Source organism: Polypterus senegalus, chromosome 3, assembly GCF_016835505.1.
Source record: "Polypterus senegalus isolate Bchr_013 chromosome 3, ASM1683550v1, whole genome shotgun sequence".
NCBI lineage: Eukaryota > Metazoa > Chordata > Cladistia > Polypteriformes > Polypteridae > Polypterus > Polypterus senegalus.
In genome coordinates this window covers 54,302,723-54,328,927 of record NC_053156.1, presented here as the reverse complement: position 1 = coordinate 54,328,927, position 26,205 = coordinate 54,302,723, and the positions used below count along the sequence as shown (strand labels likewise).

Genomic DNA, 26,205 nt, shown 5'->3' with positions numbered 1-26,205 from the left:
TTAGGCTCCAGCAGACCCCCATGACCCTGTTTCGGACTAAGCAGATTAGAAAATAACTGACTACTCAAATAACTAAGAACTTGGAAAGGAACTGATTTATTGTATAATGGGTTTACCAAAAATGAGATTTGAATTTAGTCTCAAGATACAAAAATGCAAAATCAGCTCTTCGGGCACAAATAAACTATAACCCCAACTTGATTACAACTCCTTCAGTACAATGCAAGCTGTAGTTGTTATACTGTAATTTGTGATGTTTTTAATTTAATATTTGTTTTATGTTTCCTTTTTCTGCAGTTATGTACCACATGACCATGCATGCATGGAACAGTGACTGATGTGTCTCTTGATCCATCCTCAACTCATAGTTCCTCAGTGCCTCTGCACTTCACGCTCTCTGATTGCTGGAATCTTTTGCGTGACCACAGGTCAAATCAGGGGTAAAGCCTGTTATTTCTGGGTTAAATACGGGTGCACCGTCAACTTGCGGTGTCCGACGGGGGAGAAAACAAAACTTTGTTCTTTAGTTAGTGGCAAATTCGGTTTGAAAATTGGACAGTTAGGTGGCAACCCTTACATAATAAACCTTTCCTCTTCCATTCACTTCCTGAATTTTGACTAACTTATACAGGGGATCCATAATTTAAGTCATACTTAGTCCTTGAAGAATAAGGTTGCCAAACTTCAGCAAATTTGGTCCAGTGAGAGATGAGTTGTTTTATGCAGAAACAGATGGAATGACAGGCAGAGAGGCAGATAGACATGGCTATTACTGTAGGTGCTTTATGCATTATATTATAACAGTTATTATTTAATTAATTAATTCCTGGAACCTTAACCCAAGTAGTGATGCAGTATAAACTAAAATGTGAGACTATTTAGAAAAGAAGGATTTTTTTCATTGTTGTTTTGTCCAATAAGACAATTAATTAAAATATAAACTTTACTTAACAGGGACTGCTTTAGTGAGTTTATAAAAACAATATTTACCATGACGGTGTCATACATACTATCTTCACTGCTTAGAAGTCAAAATGTGTGGTGAAGAAATGTATAGCAAAATGTAAAATGAAACATTCTATTTTTGAAATGAAGACTGAGTTTTAAAATACTAAAAGTTTAACATTATTCAAAATATGAACACATTTTTAATTAAACAGTAATAATTACAATTAGGGCAGCATGGAGGCACAGTGGTAGCGCTGCTGCCCCGCAGTAAGACCTGGGTTCGCTTCCCAGGTCCTCCCTGCGTGGAGTTTGCATGTTCTCCCCGTGTCTGCATGGGTTTCCTCTCTGGTTTCCTCCCAGAGTCCAAAGACATGCAGGTTAGTGTGTGATTGATGTGTGTGTGTGTGTGGGTGTGTGCCCTGCAGTTAGCTGGCGCTGTGCCCGGGATTTGTTCCTACCTTGTGCCCTGTGCTGGCTGGGATTGGCTCCAGCACACCCCCGTGACCCTGTGTTAGGGGATAGCGAGTTGGACAATGACTGACTGACTGATTACAATTGCTTAATGTTAAAATTTTAATGAACAGAGATATATTCACTTGTGAATGTAGTGGTACAAAAGTGCTTATAAACAATGTTGGTAAAATAACTAATACATGTAGTCAATTCAGACCATCTGAACTTGTGAGTTAAACATGATTATGCGGTTAAGCATCATGACACCACTTCAGTTACTGCAGGGTTGATTTCTGCCTTGTGACAGATGATGATGAGATAGCCCTATCTCCTTATATTTTTGCGCAGAATGAGACAATCCCAGAACAATGAAACTGTTCTTCTCTGACAAAAGATTTCTTTTACTTATCAGTTTTGCTCTTTTTATGGATGCTCAAAGCAGAGTAGTTTGCTACTGAATTACTTGCTTGATTAAAGAAATGGTATTTTCAAAATGGCACTGTAAATTTGTCATTTAAAACCATCCATCCATTATTCAACCCGCTAAATGTGCAAGAACTTTCCTATAAAGTCTAAAAAAGACAATTCTAATATTGGAGGCAAATTTAACAACTGTGCAGTACACCTGGCTGACTTTGGATGCACAAAATAATTTGTTGAAAGTAACTTAATAGGTTCAGACATTCTGGAGCAGAGAACAAATCAGCTGAATGCATTTAGTATTGCTGCTTGTTTGTCGATGCATTGTTTTTGAAATTTCAATACATCTTCAGATTTAATATCACTATTGCTATTATTATTAATAATAAAGTAATTATTTGCTTCATTGAGTTTTGTTTTGCATTTCAGTTTAATCAAACAGCATTAATAGTTTTCATTGTTTTACAGTATGCTACCTAATATTTTTCTACACTTAAGTAGGTAAAAGGCCCTTTTAAATGCCATTTACACAGTAGACATGTACTAATGTCTCAGAATACTAGAATATTTCATCTCAATTAGCAACACTACTCTTTAAATAAAAAAGCTCATAACACAGGAAGCATACAATGAGCATCTGCAGTCTTCTCTGTGACTCTTTTCACAAATCAAAAAACAATTTTGTACTTGCTTCTCTATATGCAAACCTTGGGTTTTACACCACCATATACAGTGCATGCTGTGATCATGCCCAAGACCTCTGCTTATAACAACAGGAGAAACAGAAATCAGTCTGACATCATATAGACATGCACATAAGTGCATGGTCTATGTCATGAATGTTCTGTAATAAATTTATACAATTTATGACAGCTGTTAATGTGGACTACACAAGAGTAATATTTTATAATACTTCCTCTGTCATCTTACATCCTTACCATTCTATTATAGACTAGAGCTGGGCAAAACATTAATTTTCAGTTAGATTAAATATTTAATAAAAATCAATATGCAACAGGCCAGCACTTTAACTGATTTTTACAAAACTTCTTCTGAACAATAAACAAAATCTGTAAAGTCTCCAGAACTCTTTTTATGCGTGTTTATATTGACTTTGCCCCTGTTGCTTGGCCATAATGAGCTATCCATGAAATTGTTCAATTTGCAGTCAGGAGGGATCAGTTTCCTTTGCTATTATTTCATATTATTACTGAGAGAAAACATAACAAGTTTATGGTGTATATGGTAGCGATCTTCGGTCTTAAGAGTTGTTTTGAGAAAAGATGGAAATATATCGAATACTGTTTATTTTGTTCAAAATAATCACAATACAAATTTAAGTCCAAGTCACCCCGATAGAATAAAGATTTCTACAGTAACTGGATTGTATAGCTTCAAACATAATTTTTATCAGTAAGTGTTACGCAGTAACCATCATTACTTTTTCACTTGTGAATGTAATGATCTTTACTTTATGCTTTTAAATGTTACTTGAATTATCATCATGGATTTCTTTTTCATACAGAGCCTATTGAATAGTGATTAAAATATTTGTCGTCATGAGGTTGTTATTTGAAAGGTAATCTCTTCACCTAAATAAATACATTTTAATGTAAATGCATCAGCACAAGCAAGGGTTGAATCACAAAACATTTCCACAGTACAGAAACACATTTAAAAATTAAAAACTAAAAAATAAACGCGTATTCTATTATGAACAAAGCCCTTAACCTGAGAATCCTCCATGGGCGCTGTACAATGACTGACCCTGCGCTAACCCCCAAAGGTCAGGCGAAAACACAATTTCCCCATGGGGATTAATATAGTATATCAAATCAAATGATATGATCACCTGCTGTCTTTTGGTTAAGCAACTTCCTTTGACTCATTTTCATTACAGTATCTTATTCAGACAGTGCACTGTGCTCTTTGTTGTATCTTCTGTGCCTTAGTAGCTCTACACAAGTATGCTATGTTTAATCACCAATCACATCAGTTTTATTCAAAATAGACAATCAGCTGCCCTGTGATTGTAAACTCACAGCAATGTCAACATATGCACCAGCTAAAAAAGAAATGTATATGGCCAGAAAAAGATACAAAACTCAGAGAATAGACAAACACCTCTGTGATTTACTCTTTTATAGCACAGTTGCCAGTAATATGTTGCCTGGTAGACCCATACAAATTGATTTCATGGCTAGTGGTTTACATCCTCAGTTGTTCTGATTGCATTTTTCGGTGTATTTGCATATAATGCGTAAAGCGCCTATTGCAAAAGTCATTCTTATCTGTTTATCTGTCTGTCTTTTGGTATGAAACAACTCATCCCCCCATGGACTAATTTTGTTGAGACATGAAGCACTTATTCTTTAAAGAACTTTGTTGAGACAGTTCAATTTTTTGTAATATCCTGATCAGATTTAACTGTATGAAGCTTGATTTTAACTAGGATTTAGTTTACAGTATCAATTTTACCTTGGGAATGGTTTATTTAACGTGTACATTTTGCATATTTTAATCTTTTACTCATCTGACTGCCACACGGATTCCCAATGGAATTGAGTCAGTCACTGGGCAGACTGCATGTGTGCAAACAGCTCACAAAGAAGTGCCCTTCTTCTGCTGCTTTAGGTAAGTTAACTAAAAGACTACAAAACGTCACTTCTGGAAATAAATGTTAGGGAAAAGCAATCGTGAACATATACTATGTAAGATTTAATTGATTGAACAATATTATTTGCAGATTATTGTTGTAAAGAACTGATGTTATCAGCCTGAAGCTAGATGTGTTTTTGAACTAATCAATAACATGATAAAGGTGGTGCTTCCGTAAGTGATATATACTTATGGTGGATTAAAAAATGGACAGTGGCATCATGAGGTGGCAGGCTTCAGTGGTTTGAACTCCTAATCTCTGGACCCTGAATTTACAATCCCAAATTTACAGGAACAATTGCAGCAAGCTCCTGATTTTCTTACTCATTGTGTACCATTTTTATTCCCAATACAATAAATCAGTTCTTGTCCCAGTTCTTAATTATTTATATAATTTTAACGAATTACTGTGTTTTAACCAATATTTATAGCTAGATGGGGAATTTATTTCAGTTGCTTTTCTCTTTTCATAAGGTTATACTAATATTATACTAGTATTAGTCATTTTGTATTAACATATATTTTTCAATTGCTAATTATTGGATAATACTCTATTGGGTATACTTTCAAAAATGCTATGTTTAAGAACACTGAACAACAATTTATCCCAGACCCTCTGCCACTAACATATACTAGTCAATGACATTTTCACAACACTTAATTTCAGGTTCTGGTTGTTTTTGGACATAAAATTAGGTTGGCATCTAATAACTTTTAATTTGTTCTGTGCCTTAACTAGCAAAAATTGAAACATATTGTATATCATGATTGATCTTTGCCAGTTTTTCTGTCTCTTTTATTGCATATATTGATTTAATGTCACTGCATTCATTCACAATAATATACAGTATGTGTGTACTGTAAGGTGACAATAATGAATTATAGAAATGTATTAATCTCTTCTACTCACTCCATCAAAGCTAAAATGGCATCCTCCTAAAAGCACTTACTATTGTATGAATTCCCATTTTATATAAGTTTCATATTTTTGTTCCTGATTGATAAAAATTAATTTTGACGTTAAATGGCATTGTAGACTGCTCTTCCCTTAGAGGTGTGATTCCCTTCTTTGGCTAACAAAATCTCTGTGGGGAAGTCCTATGGGGAAACTACAAAACATTGTCCATTTTAAATCTGAAAAATGAGGTTACAACAGTTAACAATGAAACTGAGCAAGTTACAACAGGTACACTTCTTAAGAACTTATTTCCGATGGCAGTGATGCAAATGCTGTTCAGGAACTGCTTAGCCAGCAGGGGGGGATCTGTAACTCTAAACACATGGGCAGGCAGAGTGGTGTATGGGCTAAAGCACAGGACTTAAAGCCCCAAGGTGGCCAGTTCAGTTCCTCATTGACCCTCACCCTGTGCTCCAAATGTTGACAATATTTAGGAATCACAGTAATGTATCCAGAACTTGTAAACTGCATAACGATGTCAGAAAAAAATTAATAATAATAATAATAATACAGCAATAACAATAATAAAACTAATGACTTTGTTCTATAAACAAAGATGAAGTTTACAATTCCAGTTAGCCAGATGATGACAGATGTGCGATTCTAAAATAAACTACTCAGGAAATGATGAACAGTTTCAATTCATTTTAAAATGCAATAACCAGCTGATGACTGTTAAGGAATTGTTTAGCAAGAAAATGATACATGCTAGTTAGTTAGTTGTAAAACTAACTGCCTAGGTAGAAAAGTACTACATTATTACTCAACAACTATTTAGCTGCAGAAATGAGCAACATGAATATTAAAGACACTAAAACAATTTCCATCCAACACAGGGCACAAGGCAGGAACCAATCCCGGGCAGGGTGCCAACCCACCGCAACTAAAACAATTTAATACACATAATAAATACTTTTATTTCTAATACCCTCTATTAAAGTTGTGGAACTAATTATTGGATATGACTGATAATGTATAGGAACTTCAGGACTTCAAATTCCCCCAAGGTAATAAAGAATTCAGCATTTGGGAATTTACTTAGCATGTCAAATTTTGCTGGGCAATTCAAGAGTTAACTAAATATAACATCCTTCAGAATAGACACCCACATTCTGTTTCTACATACCTGTGGCCTCTCTGAGACGATCCAACTCATCCTCACACAAAGAGTCTTCTTCAGTGTACTTCGGTCTATCAAGGTTGGTTACATGAACTGCCTCCACCTCTTCTTCCAGGGAGGCAGCCATGGCACCCCACTGAAGATTTACCAAATGATTTGAGCAGACTGGAATAAAAAAAAGCCTGTTAGAGGTCTCACTTTAGAGTTGTTTCAAGTAGAAACTTATAGCATGTTTAGAAAATTATAATCATGCTGCCCACTTCCCTCAGGATTATTATGAAGAGAACTAGTGAGGCTTGTGCATTAGAATACTTAAGGGATTTTGTGGTGTTTAGCTAAAGACATGATAGCTTACAGTTCACATAGATCAGATGGTGCATCTGTAATTCCCACTGAGTTAATTCATAACACACCGCCAGCTGATCTCAAAAAGCAACAGAAAACACAGCCTGCCTTCCAGGCACACACACGTACAAAACAGCAGTAGATTCTGATAAAAAGCTTGCTATTCTCATTAATAGCAAAACATGAGGCATTTTAATAAAATAGAAAAAAATGGAGTGAGGAAGCTGGATGCCATGACTGCTTTGCCTCTGTAAAGTCGTAAAAAAAAAGAAAAACCCAGGAGTAAGCTGATCTTCACCTTGCAACTCTACACTTATGCAAATGCATCTTCCACACCAAGCAACCTGGAAACTTCCAGGCGGAGCCTCGGGCAAGCCTACTCCAGTACACTTGAGCAGCTACCTCTCATTTTTAAAGATGTAATGGCTGATTTGGTACAATGCCGATGCTGCTACAGAACTTCTGAACAGTACAGTATCTTGAAAGCTTTCAAAATACAAAATTTCTCTAGGAGGAAGAGCACACGTAAAAAATAAACACACAGGGCTGCACAGCACCTCCTGAAGAGTACAAGATAAAACGATCGCAGAAGTTATAAAGCTGAACCTACATCAGTTGTAACACATAGAAACTGGAGCACTGTGATGTACTAAAAGACAGTGTGTCACAATTCCTTTGACACACACACAGATATACTGGCCACAAACAGCCACATAGTAGAAAGGATGGTCACATGCACATGGTATGCCAGCAACACTCTTCACAGAAGACTTGCTGCTGACTGTTACAGCTGAAGGTACTGTAGGTGAGAGACAAGTACACACAGCTGCACACTCACCTTCCCCATAACAATCCAGAGTAAACTTACTACATACTACTCACAGGCTCACTCTCCAGAGAATGCTGACACATGAGCTATGAAGAGTCGACCCTTTTGTGTTCTGTACCTGGTTGTCAAAGAAACGTTCCAAATTGCAGTCACATGCTTGTTGTGCCAGAGAGAAATTCCATTCATTCACAGCTGAGGTACTGTAAGACTCAGCTTACACAGGATAATAACCATAAGAATGCTGAGGGAAAGCAGGTGGGTTCATAGCATAATTCACAGTGATGTGGCAATTCAACAGACACTTGGGACTGTCAAGGAACCTGCAATTGACTGGAAATACTGACAGCAGATTAAGAAGAACAACCACAATGCTTAGTAAATGCAAACATTCATAAACTCTGAAAAGAGATGGTCACACATGGAAAAGGCCAGTGAGGGCGACAGGAAAATCAGACTGTGATAAATGAGTAGAAAGTTGCATTTGCTAATGTTACCAGCACAGATTTCCTTCCATTATTATACCGTATTAGTGACAAACTCTAATGGGAAGTAGAATCACTGACTAGTCCTTTCAAGGCATAATAACTAAAAGACATACAATAAAGACACTGGTCTTTATTACATCTGTATATTTCAGTCTGCTTGTTTTTCTTCCTTCACCATCTTTATAATTAGAATATTATTGAAAAAACAATGTTTATAAGAACAGGCCATTCAGCACAACAATATTTATCAAGCCTATTAACCTGATTTCTCCAAAATGATATTAAGTCAGTTTCTAAAGTTTCTGAAGTTTTGCTGTCTACCTATGGAAGATTACTTTACACAGAACTAAATAAAAAACTGCATTATGAATTTTGACCATAAATAAAAATAATAAAATATGTAAACATAAATAATTAAATGTGTCACAAAATATTTTTGTTGCTTATTTATTTATGTATCGTAAAATTGTTACTTCTTTTATATTTCAGTGACAACACATACAACACAGAAATACACCTTTAAAGGAAAACGGTCATTTCTATCCGTACTTATGTTCATATCAAGAACTTTTTATTTATATAAAAATATACAGTTATATGTACAAGTGTGAAGAATGTCTTGTGTTTGTGGGTGGGAGAGACAGTGTGAAACGCTGCTATTAAGATGGTTTCCATGTCCTGTATAGTAGAGGACAAATTGTGAGAAGATGACTGATATCACTGCCAGTATTAACATCACAAACCACTTCTTCCACTTGCCACTGTATTTAAATCACTGCCTACCCAGAATTCTTCGTTTGGACAATCTTTTAAAGAGGATGGAGTTCCACCTTAAAAGCTTTCTTTTCTCATGCAATCCACTCAAAGGAACAACAGGATTAATAACAGGCATCCATTTTTTCACATTTCTTTATTTTTCCAACAGGACATTAAACAGCGTATCCAATCAAAGCCCCAAAACTTGATCTTTGTTTTTCCATTTTAAAATGATACTAGCCAACCCACGGCGTACCATACGCCGCATAATCAGGCCGGTTTTTTAATGATTTTTAAGCACAGGGAGAAAATTAACATTTGAAAAATCGGTAATGTAATAAATCAGCAAGAAATGCAACATTTTAAAAATGCACGGAACGAACCAACACACAATCGTCCGTGACTGAAAACTGGCGGACCAATCTTGTTGATGTGAGCGAAGGAAATGTAGACGCGAGCCTTCTGTTCTGACAGATGCGTCGACGATGTATTGCTGGAAGAGTTTGCCACTGGAATGCAAGACACTAAATGAAGATCAAAGCATAAAATTGGAGCTGTGTGACTCGTGTTTTTTCGCGGTTCGCTTTTACTCAACATGGGTTAATTGTATGTGCCAGCCTGGATCTCCGAAAGGGAATAGCAGTGGAAAAACCATGGGGTCACAGTTCATATTGAGAACAGAGATACGCTTGCAAGCATCTCCCCTTGGATATATGCAAATGTCGCGTTGTGCAGGAGGTTATCCGTCTTCACCTACAAAGCAGCAACATCAGTTTGACAGGACGGGGCGTTATACCTTCTCATATCCAGACCTGGATTTTCCATGAACACCATTCGTACAGCAGTAACAGAGTAACCGTGAGTGATAATGTCATGCATTTGCATGTAAGACTTTGCGAAGGGATTAACCTGGCGTATCATGTTGTCTAGTTGAAGCAACGAAATGTCACTGCAAGCGCTCTTACATTCCTTTTGCAAACGTTGACTGGTAGCCTCAGCAGAATCGAAGATATATAACTGACCGTATTGTGGTGACGTGTCAGGATTGTTATATAAAGGAGAGACCTGGGGCCTCATGTATAAATGGTGCGTACGCACAGAAATGTTGCGTAAGAACTTTTCCACGTTCAAATCGTGATGTATAAAACCTACACTTGGCGTAAAGCCACGCACTTTTCCACCGTACCTCATGCCTTATCGTATGCAAGTTCTCCGCTCGGTTTTGCAGACTGGCGGCACCCAGCGTCAAAGCAATGGTACTTTTCCTGTGTGATTACTCATTATTTTCCTGACACGGCTTTATAAATACACCGAAACTAACCGCATATTGTTTATTAGTGTAATGCATCTGATTGTAATTAACTTGTAACAATATATTGGTCCAGGGAACAGCCATAGTATTCCAAATACCATAACTGCTTTAGCGTTGTTAATCTCACTGCATCTTCCTCTTCTTCTTATTTTTCTTCTTCTTCTTTCAGCTCCTCCCGTTAGGAGTTGCCACAGCGGATCATCTTTTTCCATATTACTCTAACTGCACCACTTGGAGTATTTATATCACTGTATCTGAGTGTGAATCACAGCAGCAAGCAGCAAGGCTCTATCCTGGGTCCGCTGTTATTCTCAATCTACATGCTTCCGTTAGGTCAGATTATCTCAGGGCACAACGTGAGCTACCACAGCTATGCTGATGACACACAGCTGTACTTATCAATAGCACCTGATGACCCCGATTCTATTGATTCACTAACACAATGTCTGACTTGTATCTCAGAATGGATGAATAGTAATTTTCTCAAGTTAAATAAAGAAAACTGAAATTTTAGTGATCAGCAATAATGGATACAATGAAGCTATTAGAAATAAACTGGATACATTAGGATTAAAAGTCAAGACGGAGGTAAAAAGCTTAGGGGTGATTGTTGACTGTAATCTGAATTTTAAATCACATATTAATCAGATCATTAGGACAGCATTTTTTCACTTAAGAAACATAAGTAAAGTTAGACCTCTTTATCACTGAAAGATGCTGAGAAATTAGTTCACGCGTTTGTTTTCAGTCGACTAGATTACTGTAACGCACTCCTCTCAGGACTACCCAAAAAAGATATAAATCGTTTGCAACTAGTGCAGAATGCAGCTGCTAGAATCCTAACTAGGAAAAGAAAATCCGAACACATTTCTCCAGTTTTGATGTCACTACACTGGTTACCTGTGTCATTCAGAATTGACTTTAAAATTCTGCTTATGGTTTATAAAGCCTTGAATAATCTCGCCCCATCTTATATATCGGAATGTCTGACACCTTATATTCCAAATCGTAACCTCAGATCCTCAAATGAGTGTCTCCTTTAGAATTCCAAGAACAAAACTTAAAAGAAGTGGTGAGGCGGCCTTCTGCTGTTATGCACCTAAAATCTGGAATAGCCTGCCAATAGGAATTCGCCAGGCTGATACAGTAGAGCACTTTAAAACACTGCTGAAAACACATTACTTTAACATGGCCTTTTATAACTTCATTTTAATCGTAATTTAACTTAATCCTGATACTCTGTATGTTCAATTCATCATAACAACTATTCATGGTGGCTCTAAAATCGGTACTGACCCCTACTCTCTTTTCTGTTTCTTTTCCGGTTTCTTTGTGGTGGTGGCCTGCGCCACCTCCACCTACTCAAAGCTTCATGATGCTCCAACAATGATGGACGGATTAAAAGGAAGAAGTCTACGTGACCATCATCATCATCAAGCCCTTCCGTGAGAACCCTAAATCCAAAGAGGACTGTTTCATTTATGTTAGGTAGAATGCCCAGAGGGGACTGGGCGGTCTCATGGTCTGGAATCCCTACAGATTTTATTTTTTCTCCAGCCGTCTGGAGTTTTTTGTTTTTCTGTCCCCTGGCCATTGAACCTTACTCTTATTCGATGTTAATGTTGATTTATTTTTTATAATTATGTCTTTCATTTTTCTATTCTTTAATATGTAAAGCACTTTGAGCTACTGTTTGTATGAAAATGTGCTATATAAATAAATGTTGTTGTTGTTGTTGTTGTTGTAGCAGCTGATCGGAAAGAGAGTTACCGGTATACAGCTTCAAACACACGCTGTCTCGGCCACTGCAAAACGTTTTAAAGCCTTTCCTGTACGGACCTCGCGGTTCAGAAACAGTTTCATCCCAAGAACTTTAAATGCAGTCAATCAAGTGCTCCTTGTAGAACTGTGTGTACTTATACTACAGTTATAATATTACACAACCTGAGCCACTTTATAAAGCGCTTATTTACATATGATGACGATATAATTTTTAAGGTGAAATGCAGCAAAATATGTTTGTTAAATTATACAGATAAAACTTTAACTTCATTTAAATAATCTATATTCTTCACTGGGAGTGTCGTTAAGGATAGAATAATTAAACATGTACTACGAATATATTTCAATGTTCTTTAAACGTTTTGAAGAATCGGCGCTAAGCTTACAGATGGCTTAACGTCTATTACAGAGCTGATTGTATGGCGATCGGTTACTTGGGGAAAGAAAAGCACTGACTACAGTGACAGCTACGCCAATATATGTTGAATATAAAGCAGAAAGAGAAAATAACAACACAGCAAAAAACGCAGTGACAAATTTCGGCAAAAGTTAAATGCTTGTGTCATGAGCACGAGGCGGCTATGCAGTGTCTGCAACGGACGTGGCCATCCACCGTGCATGACATTGGCGGCGAAGGAGCCACCGATTCTTCCTCTGCCCAGTGCCACCACAAGCTTAGAGCCGCCCCTGAGTACTGCTGCAATAAATTATTTCATCGAAGTGAAACATGTTTAATAACGTGCTTTAACTCCTACCATCATGAAAATGACATCACGTATACATCTCAGTATTTTAGTTATTCAGAGAGCTGTAATATCATGAATTGTAATGGACTCTGTGTCCAGTTGGAGGAAGAGAGTCGGTTTAAGAAGCAAGTAGTGATTCACACACATAGAGCACATTGAAAATCAAATACAAAACAAAGCATTTAACGTGCTACTTTAATTACGATGTGATTTGAGAAACTGGTTAATTAAACGATTTTAAGATAAAGTTTATGATGTACTTTAATGACAAAATAAACTTTGTGATTAAAGTGGAAATGTTGAGATCGAAGTTGACATTTCGTGCTTTTTTTCCCACCGTGTGCCTTTTTTCTCTGTACCCTAATAAGCTTTCATATGACACTCAGACAGTGGGCTTACAACTGGGCTTTCCACGGCGACTTTGATATGTGACTTCTTTTTTTTTTCCTTTGCCTCCACTTGGTATTCGCTGAAATTTTTATATTTTCCCCCGTGCTTTTCCCATTGTCTTTTCACAGAAGGCTGAGCTTAAGGGCGATTTATATTGATTTGCATATTCAAATAGGCGTAATTCTGGGAGGATTTGGGCGTTACATAATGCGGCGTGCACGAGCGTTAGTTTTCACTCTGATCGGGATTTATGTAGCGGAAGAACGTGGAAGTTGGAGTACGCACAGATTCCTGCATCAGGATTTTTCTGTGCGTAAGCACATTTCAGCCTTTGTGCTTACGCCATGTTATAGTGCGAGTTCTACGCACGGCGTTATACATGAGGCCCCTGGTAATAAATTTGACCGTGGATTCTGAAAGCATACGGTCCTTGTCCAGATGGTTGAGCGATGTGTGCGCCCATTGACGCGAAAACTAAAGTAGAGTTTTATTCCCTGATATGATCACAGTAATTTCGGGACAGCGGGTTCTTGCCAGTCAAGAGGTCTTCCAATAAAAGAGGGGGCTTAGATAGCGGTGGCAAAGACACTTTGCCGGCATGACAACACTTAGTGTAATGTCCGGATTTGTTGACCTCTGCTGGCCAATGAAAAGCATTGCAAGAAGCACATAGTGCGGTAGGTAGGCCAATGTTATGTTCTTGGACATGAAAGGCGGTATCTTCTTGAAAAGCTGCAGAAAAGTGAATGCGATGTTTGTGCATGAACGATTTAGTGCTGTGTTGACACTGAAGGGAATTGGAATGAGTTGTGTCGAAGCATTGCTGGCAATGTTCACATTGCATAATTCGTTCAGTGGAGTGTGTTTTTAAATGCATGTTGAGAAATCTCTGCACTCGGAACGTTTTTGAACAAATCGTGCATTCAAAGATCTTTTTGGAATGCGTTCGTTCAGTGGAGTGGTGTGTAAATTTGCTTTGAGATATTTCTGGCATGTGAAGGTTTTGGAGCAGTGTTGACACTGAAAAGAATTCACCAGGGAATGTGTTTTGAGATGGTTAGTGAGGTATCTGCGTGCGTGAAAGTGTTTGTCGCAAATTTTGCATACAAATCTTTGAGTTGAATGGATCTGCATATGGTTGTGGAGATCCATCTCACCTGTGAAGTCCTCGTTACAAAATGTGCAATTGAAGGTGAGAGTGGAATGAGTTCGTAAGTGTTTTTTGAGAGCGCTAGTTGTCTTGAAGCATTGTTGGCAATGTTCACATTGCATCATTCGGTTAGTGTTGTGTTTTTTCAAATGTGCGTTCAGATATCTGTGCACTCTGAAGCTTTTGGAACAAAAGGTGCATTGAAAGTCCTGTGTGGAATGCGTGTGTTCAGGGGGTGTCTTTAAATGTTTTTCAGGAAGAGGAGAGAGGGCAGGTGACGTCACATTAGTGTGGCAAGCAAGTGGGTGTGCACGCTGTGTGCACATACCGACAGAGTCAAAAGATGTCACCAGAAGGTAATCACATGGGTATTTGAGAGGCATGAGAACCTCGTAATGCACATGATCCAAAGTACCGCTAAAGAGCAGGGATATGAAGAGACGCTGGGCCTGATTGTAAACTCGAGGAGAGGCATGAGGACGTTCTTGGAAGTAAATGCTTATAGTAGCTGGAAGGATTTGGGACATTGCCACAATTTCTGCCTCGCCACCATAGACTCCAGACGTATTCATGTAATCAGCGTATTGTTGACTGCAGACTGTATAACAATGCCTCTGTGACTAAGAACAACAGACACCACGTCACCGAAGTTATCCCAATGTTGGCAAACAAAGCTAACAGCCATGTTACGAAGTTTGAGAGTAACAGTTTTGTCAATGACATTTCTCCAAAAAACCCAACTGACAGAAACAGTTACCTGAAGCAGAAATTTCTATAACATTGAAAGAAGTGTTGTTTCCATGAAATACATTTGAAGCGGTAGCCATGGAGGGCAAAAGAATAGTCAATGTGGCTCACAGCTGGGTTTGGACCGCAGCACAGACCAAAGTGAGCGAGTATGTGTTTGATGAGCTGTTTGATTTGGCGGGCAGTGGTCTGAGGTGCGTTCCTGAGCACGTGGGAGGAGGGGTAGAGTTTCTGGGCGGGGCTTTGTTGTTCCTTTCGCATGGTTTTTCATGGTGGACGCGGTCGGGTGTCGAAACCGAAAAGAATAATGAACAGTCAACGTGGCTTAGGCGTGCATGTGGACTCCTAGCACAGACGAAAGGGGCTAACTGGGTGGTCGGTGAGTTTTTGCATCCGGGCACATGGGCAGGCAGTGTGAATGCCTAGAGAGCGAGGGTAGAAGCGGGCCAGTGAAAAAGGAGTAGGGAAGGGCAGGGAAACGTCTTCCGTATTTCTGCAGGAGCATCTAAGAAGACGCATGTTTGTCGCGGATACGAATTGCTGTATGTAGCGTGTAAAACAGTTTGCTATGGTGCATGCAGTCGTGTGTCGTAACCGAAAACTCGGTTTTTAAAGACTGCTTACTTCATTGTGTTTTAACCTCATTTGTAAAGGATTGTTTTAAAGATCCCATGGGATACCCCTCGCAAACCGTTTTACACGCTGCATATGGTGATTTACCTCCGCGAGAAACATGCCTCTATGAACAGTCAACATGCAGGTGCATGTGGCCTCTACGACAGACGAATATAAATGACGCCGTTTCTTCTGTGTCGTCGTGTCTGAGTTGGTGGGCGTGGCTCTGCGAGTTATCGTTTTATCCAATGGTCTTGGAGTTGGTGGGCGTGGCTCCTTCCTGCGTGCGCCATCGGTGTCTTGTCGGCGGCTCAGTGAATCCACGCCCCTTCCGGCGTGCTTTCCATGGTTGTCTTGCCTTAGTGAATTATATAAATAGATATTACATACATGCATATATAAACACATATATATAAAAAGAGCAACACTAATCCCTGAAGAACACAACTTTTAGTGTCACCAAATTGTGAAAAGTTCCCTGCATCATAAACTTTTGCTTACTGTATTTAAGCCAAGTTTGCACCCGTCTTAAAGAATCTACAGTGCCATTCAATATCAAAGTTATTTTTTTATCAATCAGGCATATTAGTTAAACAAAATCCTTCTTGTCTAAACCCATGTTGACTTTTCACTAAAAAAAAACATGTTCGTGTCATGACTTACTCTATTTTTTCCTTAACACTAGAATCCCTGAAGCATACGAAAAAAGTTGCAATGCTGGAACACCTTAAGTTTCACCTTGTTTTGCAAAAGTATGCAGCCTGCTTTTTAGGTGTGTTCATACATGATACAAATGCAGTTACTGCAATTGGCATGTCTGTCTGTCAGCTAGGGCTGCAACGATTAGTCAACGTAATCGACGACGTCGACTAGAAAAAATCGTCGACGCATCATAAACAGAACCTTCAATAGAGGCTCCAGTCACAAAGAACCACATTGGTTTTTGTAACTGCAATGCACTACATGAACGTCTGGGGGCAGTATCGTTTGTTATTGTTTGTCAAGACTACCAATGAATGAAAATAAACATGGTTGCAATGCTGAGTCGGATAGAAGAGGGGAACGGAGATGGAAAAAAATTGAGACAGAAACTTTCTAAAGTGAGGGAGCACTTCACCAAAAAGGAAAAAAATGTTGAATGCAGATTATGCAAAGCAGAGCTTTCTTTTCATGGCAGCACCACCGCATGAGCATCTGAAACGCAAGCATCCTGGAGCTGTGATGCCACCGTCTCTTGAGAGGTAAGTTTTAGCAGTTAAAGTTAGTGTCACGTGTTAACATTGATGTTTCTACTATAATGTGTATATCAAGATTTCGACAATGATAGTTAACCCTTAAACCGACACATACTTGGGGGTTAATGCACTCCTGGACTTTTTAAGTAAACGCCACAATTCACAAAGAAAATGTGAAAAAAATGGAACACATATTTTTTTTCATGCAAAGAGCATCACAATTACTGCAACACTAACCAATTTACACACTGCAAATGAACTGTAAAAACTATAAAATAAAAAACTACTGCAACAATCTATTATTATATGTTCAAGGTGCAACTGAAGCCATTGATGAAATTCCGTAAATCACCAAGCCAACTGCGCTTGAACTGGTTGCATGCAAACACACAGAGGTAAGCGCTGATGCTTGCAGGCTCGTCTAGTGCAGCGGCTCAATCCCAGAGACAGTGGTGCTGCAATTCTGCCGTGGCCAGCAGTGCTCATGAGCTGGCTGCTCAATGAATGTACGGCAGTGACTGATCAGCTCCGGCACGCTGCCAAATTGCACTGTAAAGCAAATAAAGCCGGTTGAGGGGTTCAATGAATGTACGTTGCCAAATATACTCGCCCCCTGCATGCTGGCAAATTGCACTGAGACACGACTACAGCCGGTTGCAGCATTCAATGAATATATATCGCCGAATATACTCGGCTCTGGCATGCTGGCAAATTGCACTGAGAAACAACTTTAGCCGGTTGCGGAGTTCAACGAATGTATGTCGCCGAATGTATGTCACCGCATATACTCGGCTCCGGTGTGCTTCCAAATTGCACTGGAAACCGACTCTAGCCGGTTGTGGCATTCAAAGAATGTACTTTTTCGAATATACTCGGCTCCGGCATGCTGGCAAATTGCATTCGGTTTAAGGGTTAAGTGAATATACTTTCAGTTATGTTTGCTAACGTGTTTGGAGCTATAGTAAACGAGTGAATAGGAGTAGCAAAGCCGTCCTAGTTTTTTTTTTTCTTTTTTCGTGTAATATTTGAGTTCATATGAATAGTAAACCATCTCTAACTAACGTTGGGTATGGTGTGTTTTGTAGTATATCAGTAATTAGTTTGTTACATATTTTAGTCCATTATTTTTTTATTTTTTCATAATATAGTACATGATGTGATAAACTACAACACTTTTCCTTCAGAGTGTGATGATTAAAACATCCTTCTCTGTCTGCAAAATCATTCTTGTGTATTCCTGCTACCTCTACTCCCTCTGAGCGTCTCTTCTCAGCAGCTGTGCACATTGTCTCAAAGAAGAGAGCCAGTCTCACACCAGAGCATGTCAAAATGCTCACGTTCCTGCACTGCAATCAGGCATATATGAATTGAATCTTTTATAAACTGTACATTATTGTTTTATTTTATTTGAATTGAAGCTTTATTTAAACTTTTGAACTTTAAGACATACCAGTGGCCATTTTTGGTTAAGTTAAATGCACTTTTTTTGTTTAAAGACTATGTGCACTTTAGTTTGTATTGTTTAAATGTATTTCTTTTTTATTGTAATGGTCACACTAATATCAAAACATCTGATTATTTTTAAATTCATATGTTTCAGTGGTTGTTATTTTAATTTGATTATTATTAATTTTAATCGTGTCAATGCAGAGACATCTGCGTGACGTTCACAGGTGGACAGACGTGACCAGATGAGGTAAGACATGCACTGGAGCCCAGAACAGGATGTGCAACCACAGGTCTCAGGCATCAAAATAGTCAGGCATGAAATAATCATGACTAATCGATAAAAAAAATTGAACGATTAGTCGACTACCAAAATAATCATTAGTTGCAGTCCTACTGTCAGCATGAAACAATTAGATTCCCAGTGAACCACTTTTGTTGAAATTTGCTAAACTCATTCTTCAATGTAATTTTTCATGGTAGTTTAATTTTTGTTGATATCTTGAATAGAGATCTGTTTTAGAAATTCCAAACTCTTCAATTGAAAAGCATTGGCAAATTTTATAACTCCTATCTTAAAACTGAATTTGCACAGAATGTTTCTCTATTATAGATTAGTTTACTATTTCAATAATACCTCCAGAAAGGTCACTTCAGCTTGTATATTTTATATATTTTCCTCTTTAAATCATATGATTGCCTTTCTTGATGGCAAGAAGATCCCTAATATAAGTTAAGCCGGTAGAACTTTACATGATTAGTAGTCAGAGGAGATATCAAACTTGATGACAGTTGCTGGATCTTACCACATTGAGGATGTCAGATTACATGACTAAGAATCACAGAGGACGGAAAATTATACAATTCCATTCTGACTTTCCACTGCACTTTCGATATTTCCAAGGTACTTTGAGCTCACCACATCTTAATACGCAATTAATGTGGTTCCTGGCAGCGCCAGTGCCTGTACAAATATTTTCCAGGTATGGTGAAATCAGCAACAATCTCAGTCAGATATAAAGTATCAGACAGATGAGCATCTATTCTGTTTGTGCAGTCCAATACCTCCGTGTTACTTATTCCTTGCAGCTGCATTCTACATATTGTACTACGGGGTGAGCGCACATTGGTTGTCAGTTTTCACACACACACAGCCCCTCCTTATAACTTAAGACAAAAATTAAACCTGTTTGGTGTGGGAGACAGCTGTGGAAGAAAAAATGTTTTTTCTCATTATTGCAAGATGTTGAACCTACCTGCATTTGGTTAAAAGCTGACTAAAGTCATGACAAGAAAGTATGCAATGCTTTCTGGAACTGCTAATGTTAAATGTGCTTACACAGATGTCTGCTAAGAATAGAAGAGGATGTAAGGTCAGAGAAAGGCTATGCTGTAAACATTTAAGTCCCTTGATTAGCTGATAATTTTTCAGAAATGAGTAGTGTCTTTCCTGCTGGAGATTTTAGAGAAGTGTTTTTTTTCATTTTCTTCTTCAAGTTACATAATCTATAAAATGAAAGTGTCTTTGATGAACTGATCAGAAATGCTTGTCAACCTACCAACTGTTCCTTAATAATTTCTCCATTAAAACTGCTATATTGATGAACTATATATTAGTTCAAGTTATTTAAAAAAGGTGAATTGCCTCCACACAGAATGTAAGTTTTTTGGTGTTTTACGTTAATATTTTTGTAATCAGGTTCATATTAGTGTAAGGCAGAAACACATGTGCATAGATATGATATGAAATAACAAAACAACAGTGCCCAGCACCTCCTTTCCACATCAAAAGTCTTGCAGCAGCGATGATTCCAGCTCACCACAATGCCACACTCACCACTGCATCACAAACGTATGCTAATAAAGGATTTTTCCAGGTAAGCAGGAATTCTGAAGAAAGTCACTGAGTTCTTGTTATTTGGGTTACAGATAGTTCTAGATAGATTAATTTATAAAAAGAGGGCAAGCAATTCTTCAAAGTGATTAGGCTGAGTCTTTCATGCGGAAGCAAGGAACTGCTGTGGCCATGCAGGTGAACCTACACTGCATAGGGAGGCCAGAAATTAGGAAATTAATAATCTGTGCTAAATGATGAATTATAACTGATAACATCAAAGAAAATGAGCAAGAAATTTTAAAGAAGAAAGCAAGAACAGGAAGACTTATGTTGAAGTTATATATATATTGATGAAGTTATATGTATTTCATGATTTATTGTTATTTATGTTCAAATTAAGGTATTTTCCATGTATAAATGCTATTTTTGCTGATTAATATGTTATGTGATGATTCTGTAATGCTCCTTTCAATGTAGTTCCCTTCATTGTTCTTTTTGCTCACTACTCAAAATGGAAAATGTGGGGAAGACCCGGAATCTCTTGATTCAGAGGTAGTTGTTCTTACCTCTATACCAGCCATACATCTGCTATTTGGGCTTCAGTTTTTATATATTTTCAGCAACATGTAAATTGAATAATTTCTTTATCTTCAGTTATATTTTTGAATAAAGGCGTACTTGTTTTGTTATACCTTTTCTGAAAGTGTTTATTTGATATTTGGACTTCAGTCTTCACAAATTACACATTTCACATCAGCATTTTTTCATTATTATAACATGAAAAAAAATTTTGTTTTAGTTATGTGTTCAACATTTCTTGCCTTGCATTTCCTGTCATCCTACATTTACACAGATCATTGTAGACACGGAACAAACATGAAGTGTATGTGTTCCAAATAACAGTATATACAGTACAACTCCAGGCACCTCACACCCAGATAAACAGCCTTGAGCTGAGAGAACTTCAGCTGCGTCGATGGGGGGATGGAATAGCAGGCTGCTTGTGCTGATTGACACATTTGCAAAACAAAGATGCTGATGGAGAGGTGCAAAGGATTTTAAGGTGCCCTGGGATTACAACTTTTTTCATAAGCTTTAGGGATTCTACTGCTAACAGCCATTGCACACACAACCTACCTGGAAGGGGTTCTTTCTCTAAGTTGCCTTTCCCAGGATTGCTTCGATTTTTATTTTTTCCCCTAGAAGGTTTTTGGGAGTTTTTTCTTGTCTTCTTAGAGAGTCAAGACTGTGAGGCTGTCAAAAACAGGACTTGTTAAAGCCCATTGAGGCATTCCTTGTGTGATTGTGGGCTATACAAGAAATACATTGTTGTTGTTTGTGGGTGGAGCACCAAGAGGCGAGACCACCCTGACATCACAGCTACTGGGTCCTCCCTCAGGCAGTTTTAATTGACTGTAAAGGCCTGTGAGTGGGAATTATTCATTTATGGTTGGGTATTTCTAAGTATCACTTTTGCTGTTTGGAATTACTGTTTTTTATTTATTTATTGCCTCATTTTCTCAGAATTTCTCTTTGGACAGTGAATTAGGACTTGTTTGTTGTGGATTGCCCTTTTTGTCTCAAATTTTGCTCTGTTGAGCTTTTGTGTTTTATTGCCATCTCTTTTAGTTGAAAAATCTGATTTATAAAGATTCTTCGTTGTCTTTTTTTTTGGAGGACCCAGAGGTTGAAAGGGGCCCTCCTCCTTCTAGGGCTTTTGGTTTAGTTTTGCAAAAATTATAGTTGTTTTTTCCAGACCCCATTTTTTTCGCCTGTTTCAGCTAAAGCCAGTAGGTGCATTAAGGGTCTTTCTGAAGTCAAGATTACCTCTGCAGGGCAAACACAGTACGTTTCTAACCTGCTCTTTGGCTTCCTTTGAAGGCCTCACATATTTTGCCTTTGCTGAAAGACTCCATATCATAACATGAACAAGACCAAAACTTATGCTGGGAACAGCAATGGGGCAATGATTGCATAGAGGAAACCAAGTAAAGTCCCATTGAGTAATGTCTGCAAAAAGTCAGAAAATCCTATACACATGTTTAAACTGATTAAACTGCTGTTTAGTTTTCTTTGAGAAACATTTATAATTTCTGAAAATGATATCCCATCAAAAAAGTGAAGGTAAGGTAGAAATCCCAGACCGCTGACAGAAGAGAAATGATTTAAAGAAGAATCTATGTTACAAGGAGAAATAATACAAACATGGTTTCTGAAAGGAGAGAAAGAGCTTGTAAAGGAATAACTTAGTAGGGGAGATGTGACTGAAACCTCACAGGCGCTTAATGCTGAACAAAGTTGCAAAAAGAAAAGTACAGGAAAGAACTTGAAATAGAGATTGAAAATTATGGAATGATTTTGGAAACAACTAAATGGATCACCCAACTGAATGATGCTGAAACCAAACGGAAGGCAGGGGTATTCATAATGCATGGTTACTAAGTATGGGCAAATGTACCATTTGGCTATACAGCCTAACTGCCTGTCTGTTTTACACCATATTATGACAGAATATGCTATAATCAGCCTGTGGTGAAGGTTATATTTTTTCTAATTCCAACTGGCACAGACAGCCATGCAGAAGTGATAGAAGAGCTTATCCACTATAAAGTGATAGAAGAGCTTATCCACTATAGAAAGATATAGCACAAAGGCCACTGATACAATTCCTGACTTGGAAGTAAGACACCTGCATAACACCAGTCCTGAATTAGAACAGGAGTTTGGGTCTCTTGTCTTTCAAAATAAATCGTCAGAGACCGAACCTGTGATCAGGAAGAAGGAGAAGAAGGAGGAAGAGGATCCAAGGGAATGACTGAACCTACATACCTTCATCTGGGAAAAGCATTCATCTTGACAATGGCTAGGTGGGACTGAAAAAAATAAAGGACTATTCAAACATGATTGGATCATTGACTTGATATTAATAAAGACATGATGGAAATTTGAAGTAGTAGTCTCATATGTCAATGTCCAAATGTCTAAACATTATAAAAATGGCAGACTGTCTTGACCAGGACCACACCCCAAAATGCATTGAAGCAACTGCCATGTGATTGGTTGATTAGATAATTGCATTAATGAGAAATTGAACAGGTGTTCCTAATAATCCTTTAGGTGAGTGTATATTAACATGGCCAACAAGAAAGGGGTTCAGAAAGAAATGAAAGAAATGAAAACTAAAGCTACATTCAAACTCAGATCGGCAAGCCCAAGTTCAAGCTCAAGGTACGGCCTTTCAGAGACTGACCTGGATCAGATGGGCGAAAGCCCAGACTCCTCGGGACCATAGTCTGCTACATCGTCTCCGGCTGAGAGCGAAATGGGGAGCGAATGTACGAGTGTGAGCGATGCAGGTAACGATTGCTCGCTGATTGGAGAAGATCATCTGAAACAGGAAAAGGCCTTGCAGTACGCGCTTTCAATTACTAGACGCAAGCCGGGAACACTGGGAACACCGGCTACAATAGAGCCCGCTGCCTCACCTATGGTGCACAAAAGCAGAATTGATCTGTCTGAACTGAAGGTGATGATCGCTAAGCTTATGAAAGAGATAAAGAAAGATATAAAGAAAAGCGAGAAGGCAAATGAGAAGGCAAGGGAAAAGGCAAATGAGAAGCTGCGACTGGAGCTGCATCAGGAGTTGCGACAGGTGCTGGGTAAATTTGAAGAGCACATTCAGGAAACCTCGCTTAAACTGAGCACACTTGCTAAACAACTGGAGGATGTCAAGGAGACATTGACAACTCAGACTGAAACAGCCGAAAATCTGGCTGCCAGTGCTGAAGAAAAAGCAACAACTGCCAACTCCGAATGCAAAAAACTCGGAGACAGACTTGCTGCTTTGGAAGATGGAAGCAGAAGGAATAATATTAGAATCAAAGGTCTACCTGAGAATCGAGAAAGTCCAAACCCAGTGAAATTCGCAGCTGAACTATTTTCTAAAATAACTGGAGAGGACTTTAAAGCAGATTCTGAGATAGCAGCGGCTTATGGCATACGCGGATCAAATACCGTTAGACCTAGATCTTTTATTATTTGCTTCGAGAGATTATTATTTAAGCTAGAGGTGATGGCACTCCTCAGACACAAGCAAGAGATTATATATGAAAATAACCAGATCTGTATCTTCCCTGATTTCTCTCCAGCAACAGCTGTTAAACGTGCAGCCTTCTATAACATCAAACAGCGGTTACGGCAAGCCAATATCAAATACAGCCTCTTGTATCCTGCCAAACTGAAAGTGGAATTGCAAGGTCAATTATTAAGAAAGCTGATCCCGACACTATTCTGAAACACAATAGTGAGTCGTAGCCTGTTATGACATGGCAAGGATATATAACCTACTGTCTGATCTATTTGTAAAGATACAGGATTTTATAATTATATATCCTCTTTATTACTTGGACGCTATCTGTTTATGTTTCAATTACAGTTATAGACGTTTCTGCTTAATTTCTTTTCTTTTTTTTAATTTCAATTTTTTTTTGTTTTTATTTTTTTTATCTTATTTATTTATTTTTTCTCTACCCTAAAGGAGACTGTTTAAAATCATACCCTTGGTTTATTGTTATTGTTATTACTGCATTAAGACTTACTATGCTTATTCTGGACCACTTTCTAACACCATTCCCCGGGTTTATTATCCTGGTTTATTATCGTAATACATTAGGATTGCTGAAGATTATATTCATTTTAGGTTCATAGTTTGTCAATGATTATATTTTAGGCATATAGTATTTAGACTATATTGGCAATAGATATCTCTATTTTTAATCCTAAAACGCCACTGCGTGGGGGCTTGTTTTGCTTTCGACGTGCTCTGTCTCTGGGTATGTCAGAGGACCGGGACTGTGTGAAGTGAGGTCCAGCCTCACATGGGGAGGTAAATGGGAGGGTGGGAGGGTTAAGGGGGAAGAGAAAGAGAGCAGACTATCTATATCTAATCTATCCTTTTAATCTTTATAATTGTAACTACTAACATAACAATAGGCTGCATGGCAATAACTTTTGGGGAAATAGGAAATTAAGGTTAAGGCTGTCTCACTTACAGTTAAGAATACAAAATGTCATCAAAAATTCAGAATCAATGTCTCCATGATGGGACAGTTAACTTTGTGAGCTGGAATGTTAAAGGCCTGAATCACGAATTAAAAGAAAGAAAGTACTCTCTCATCTAACAGGTTTAAACACTAAAATAGTATTTTTACAGGAGACTTACTTACTAAGCAAGGATCAGTTCCGCTGCAAAAGGACTGGACTGGCCAAATGTTCCATTCTAGCTTTACAAAGAAAACTAGAGGTGTGGGAATTCTCATACATAGAACAGTCTCATTTGTAGCATCAGATGTAGTATTGGATCCTGAAGGGAGATATGTGATGGTCATGGGAGACTTATCTAACTGTAAAATGATTTTGATAAATGCTTATGCACCTAATGTTGATGATAAGGAATTTATACAAAATTTATTTGCATCCATTCCCAATGTGAACACTCATAAAATTATAATGGCTGGGGACTTTAATTGTGTTTTAAATCCACTCTTAGATTGGACTTCTATCACAGGGGGGACGACATCTAACACTGCAAAGATAATTACAAAATTTATAACTGATCACAACTTATCAGACCCCTGGATGTTTTCAAACCCAAACTCAAGAACATATTCTTTCTACTCACCAGTACATCATTGCTACTCAAGAATTGATTATTTCTTTATAGATAATAATTTCTTGCCTACGATTAAATCTTGCAAATACGATGCTACTGTTATTTCTGACCATGCACCTCTGATCTTGGAGCTAAAGTCACTATATCCCACACACTCATTTCGCAGATGGCGTCTCAATCCGCTTCTATTAGCAGAGGAGAATTGTACAGAATTTATATCCAAACAAATCAGTTTCTTCCTAGAGACAAATACATCCTCAGAGATTTCTGCAGGAATACTCTGGGAAACTCTTAAGGCCTTC

At 38.1% G+C, this 26,205-nt stretch overlaps 1 protein-coding gene across 2 annotated transcripts in view; it reads right to left on the bottom strand.

Annotated features, from left to right (window-relative positions):
- pld2 (phospholipase D2) overlaps positions 1-26,205 on the bottom strand; it is a 114,879-nt gene that overhangs the window by 58,647 nt on the left and 30,027 nt on the right. For both annotated transcript variants that reach the window (XM_039747226.1, XM_039747224.1), the window contains exon 2: positions 6,564-6,722. In XM_039747226.1, coding sequence (XP_039603160.1) covers positions 6,564-6,684 — 121 coding nt within the window. In that variant the 5' untranslated portion in view covers positions 6,685-6,722. The remainder of the gene's footprint in view (positions 1-6,563; positions 6,723-26,205) is intronic.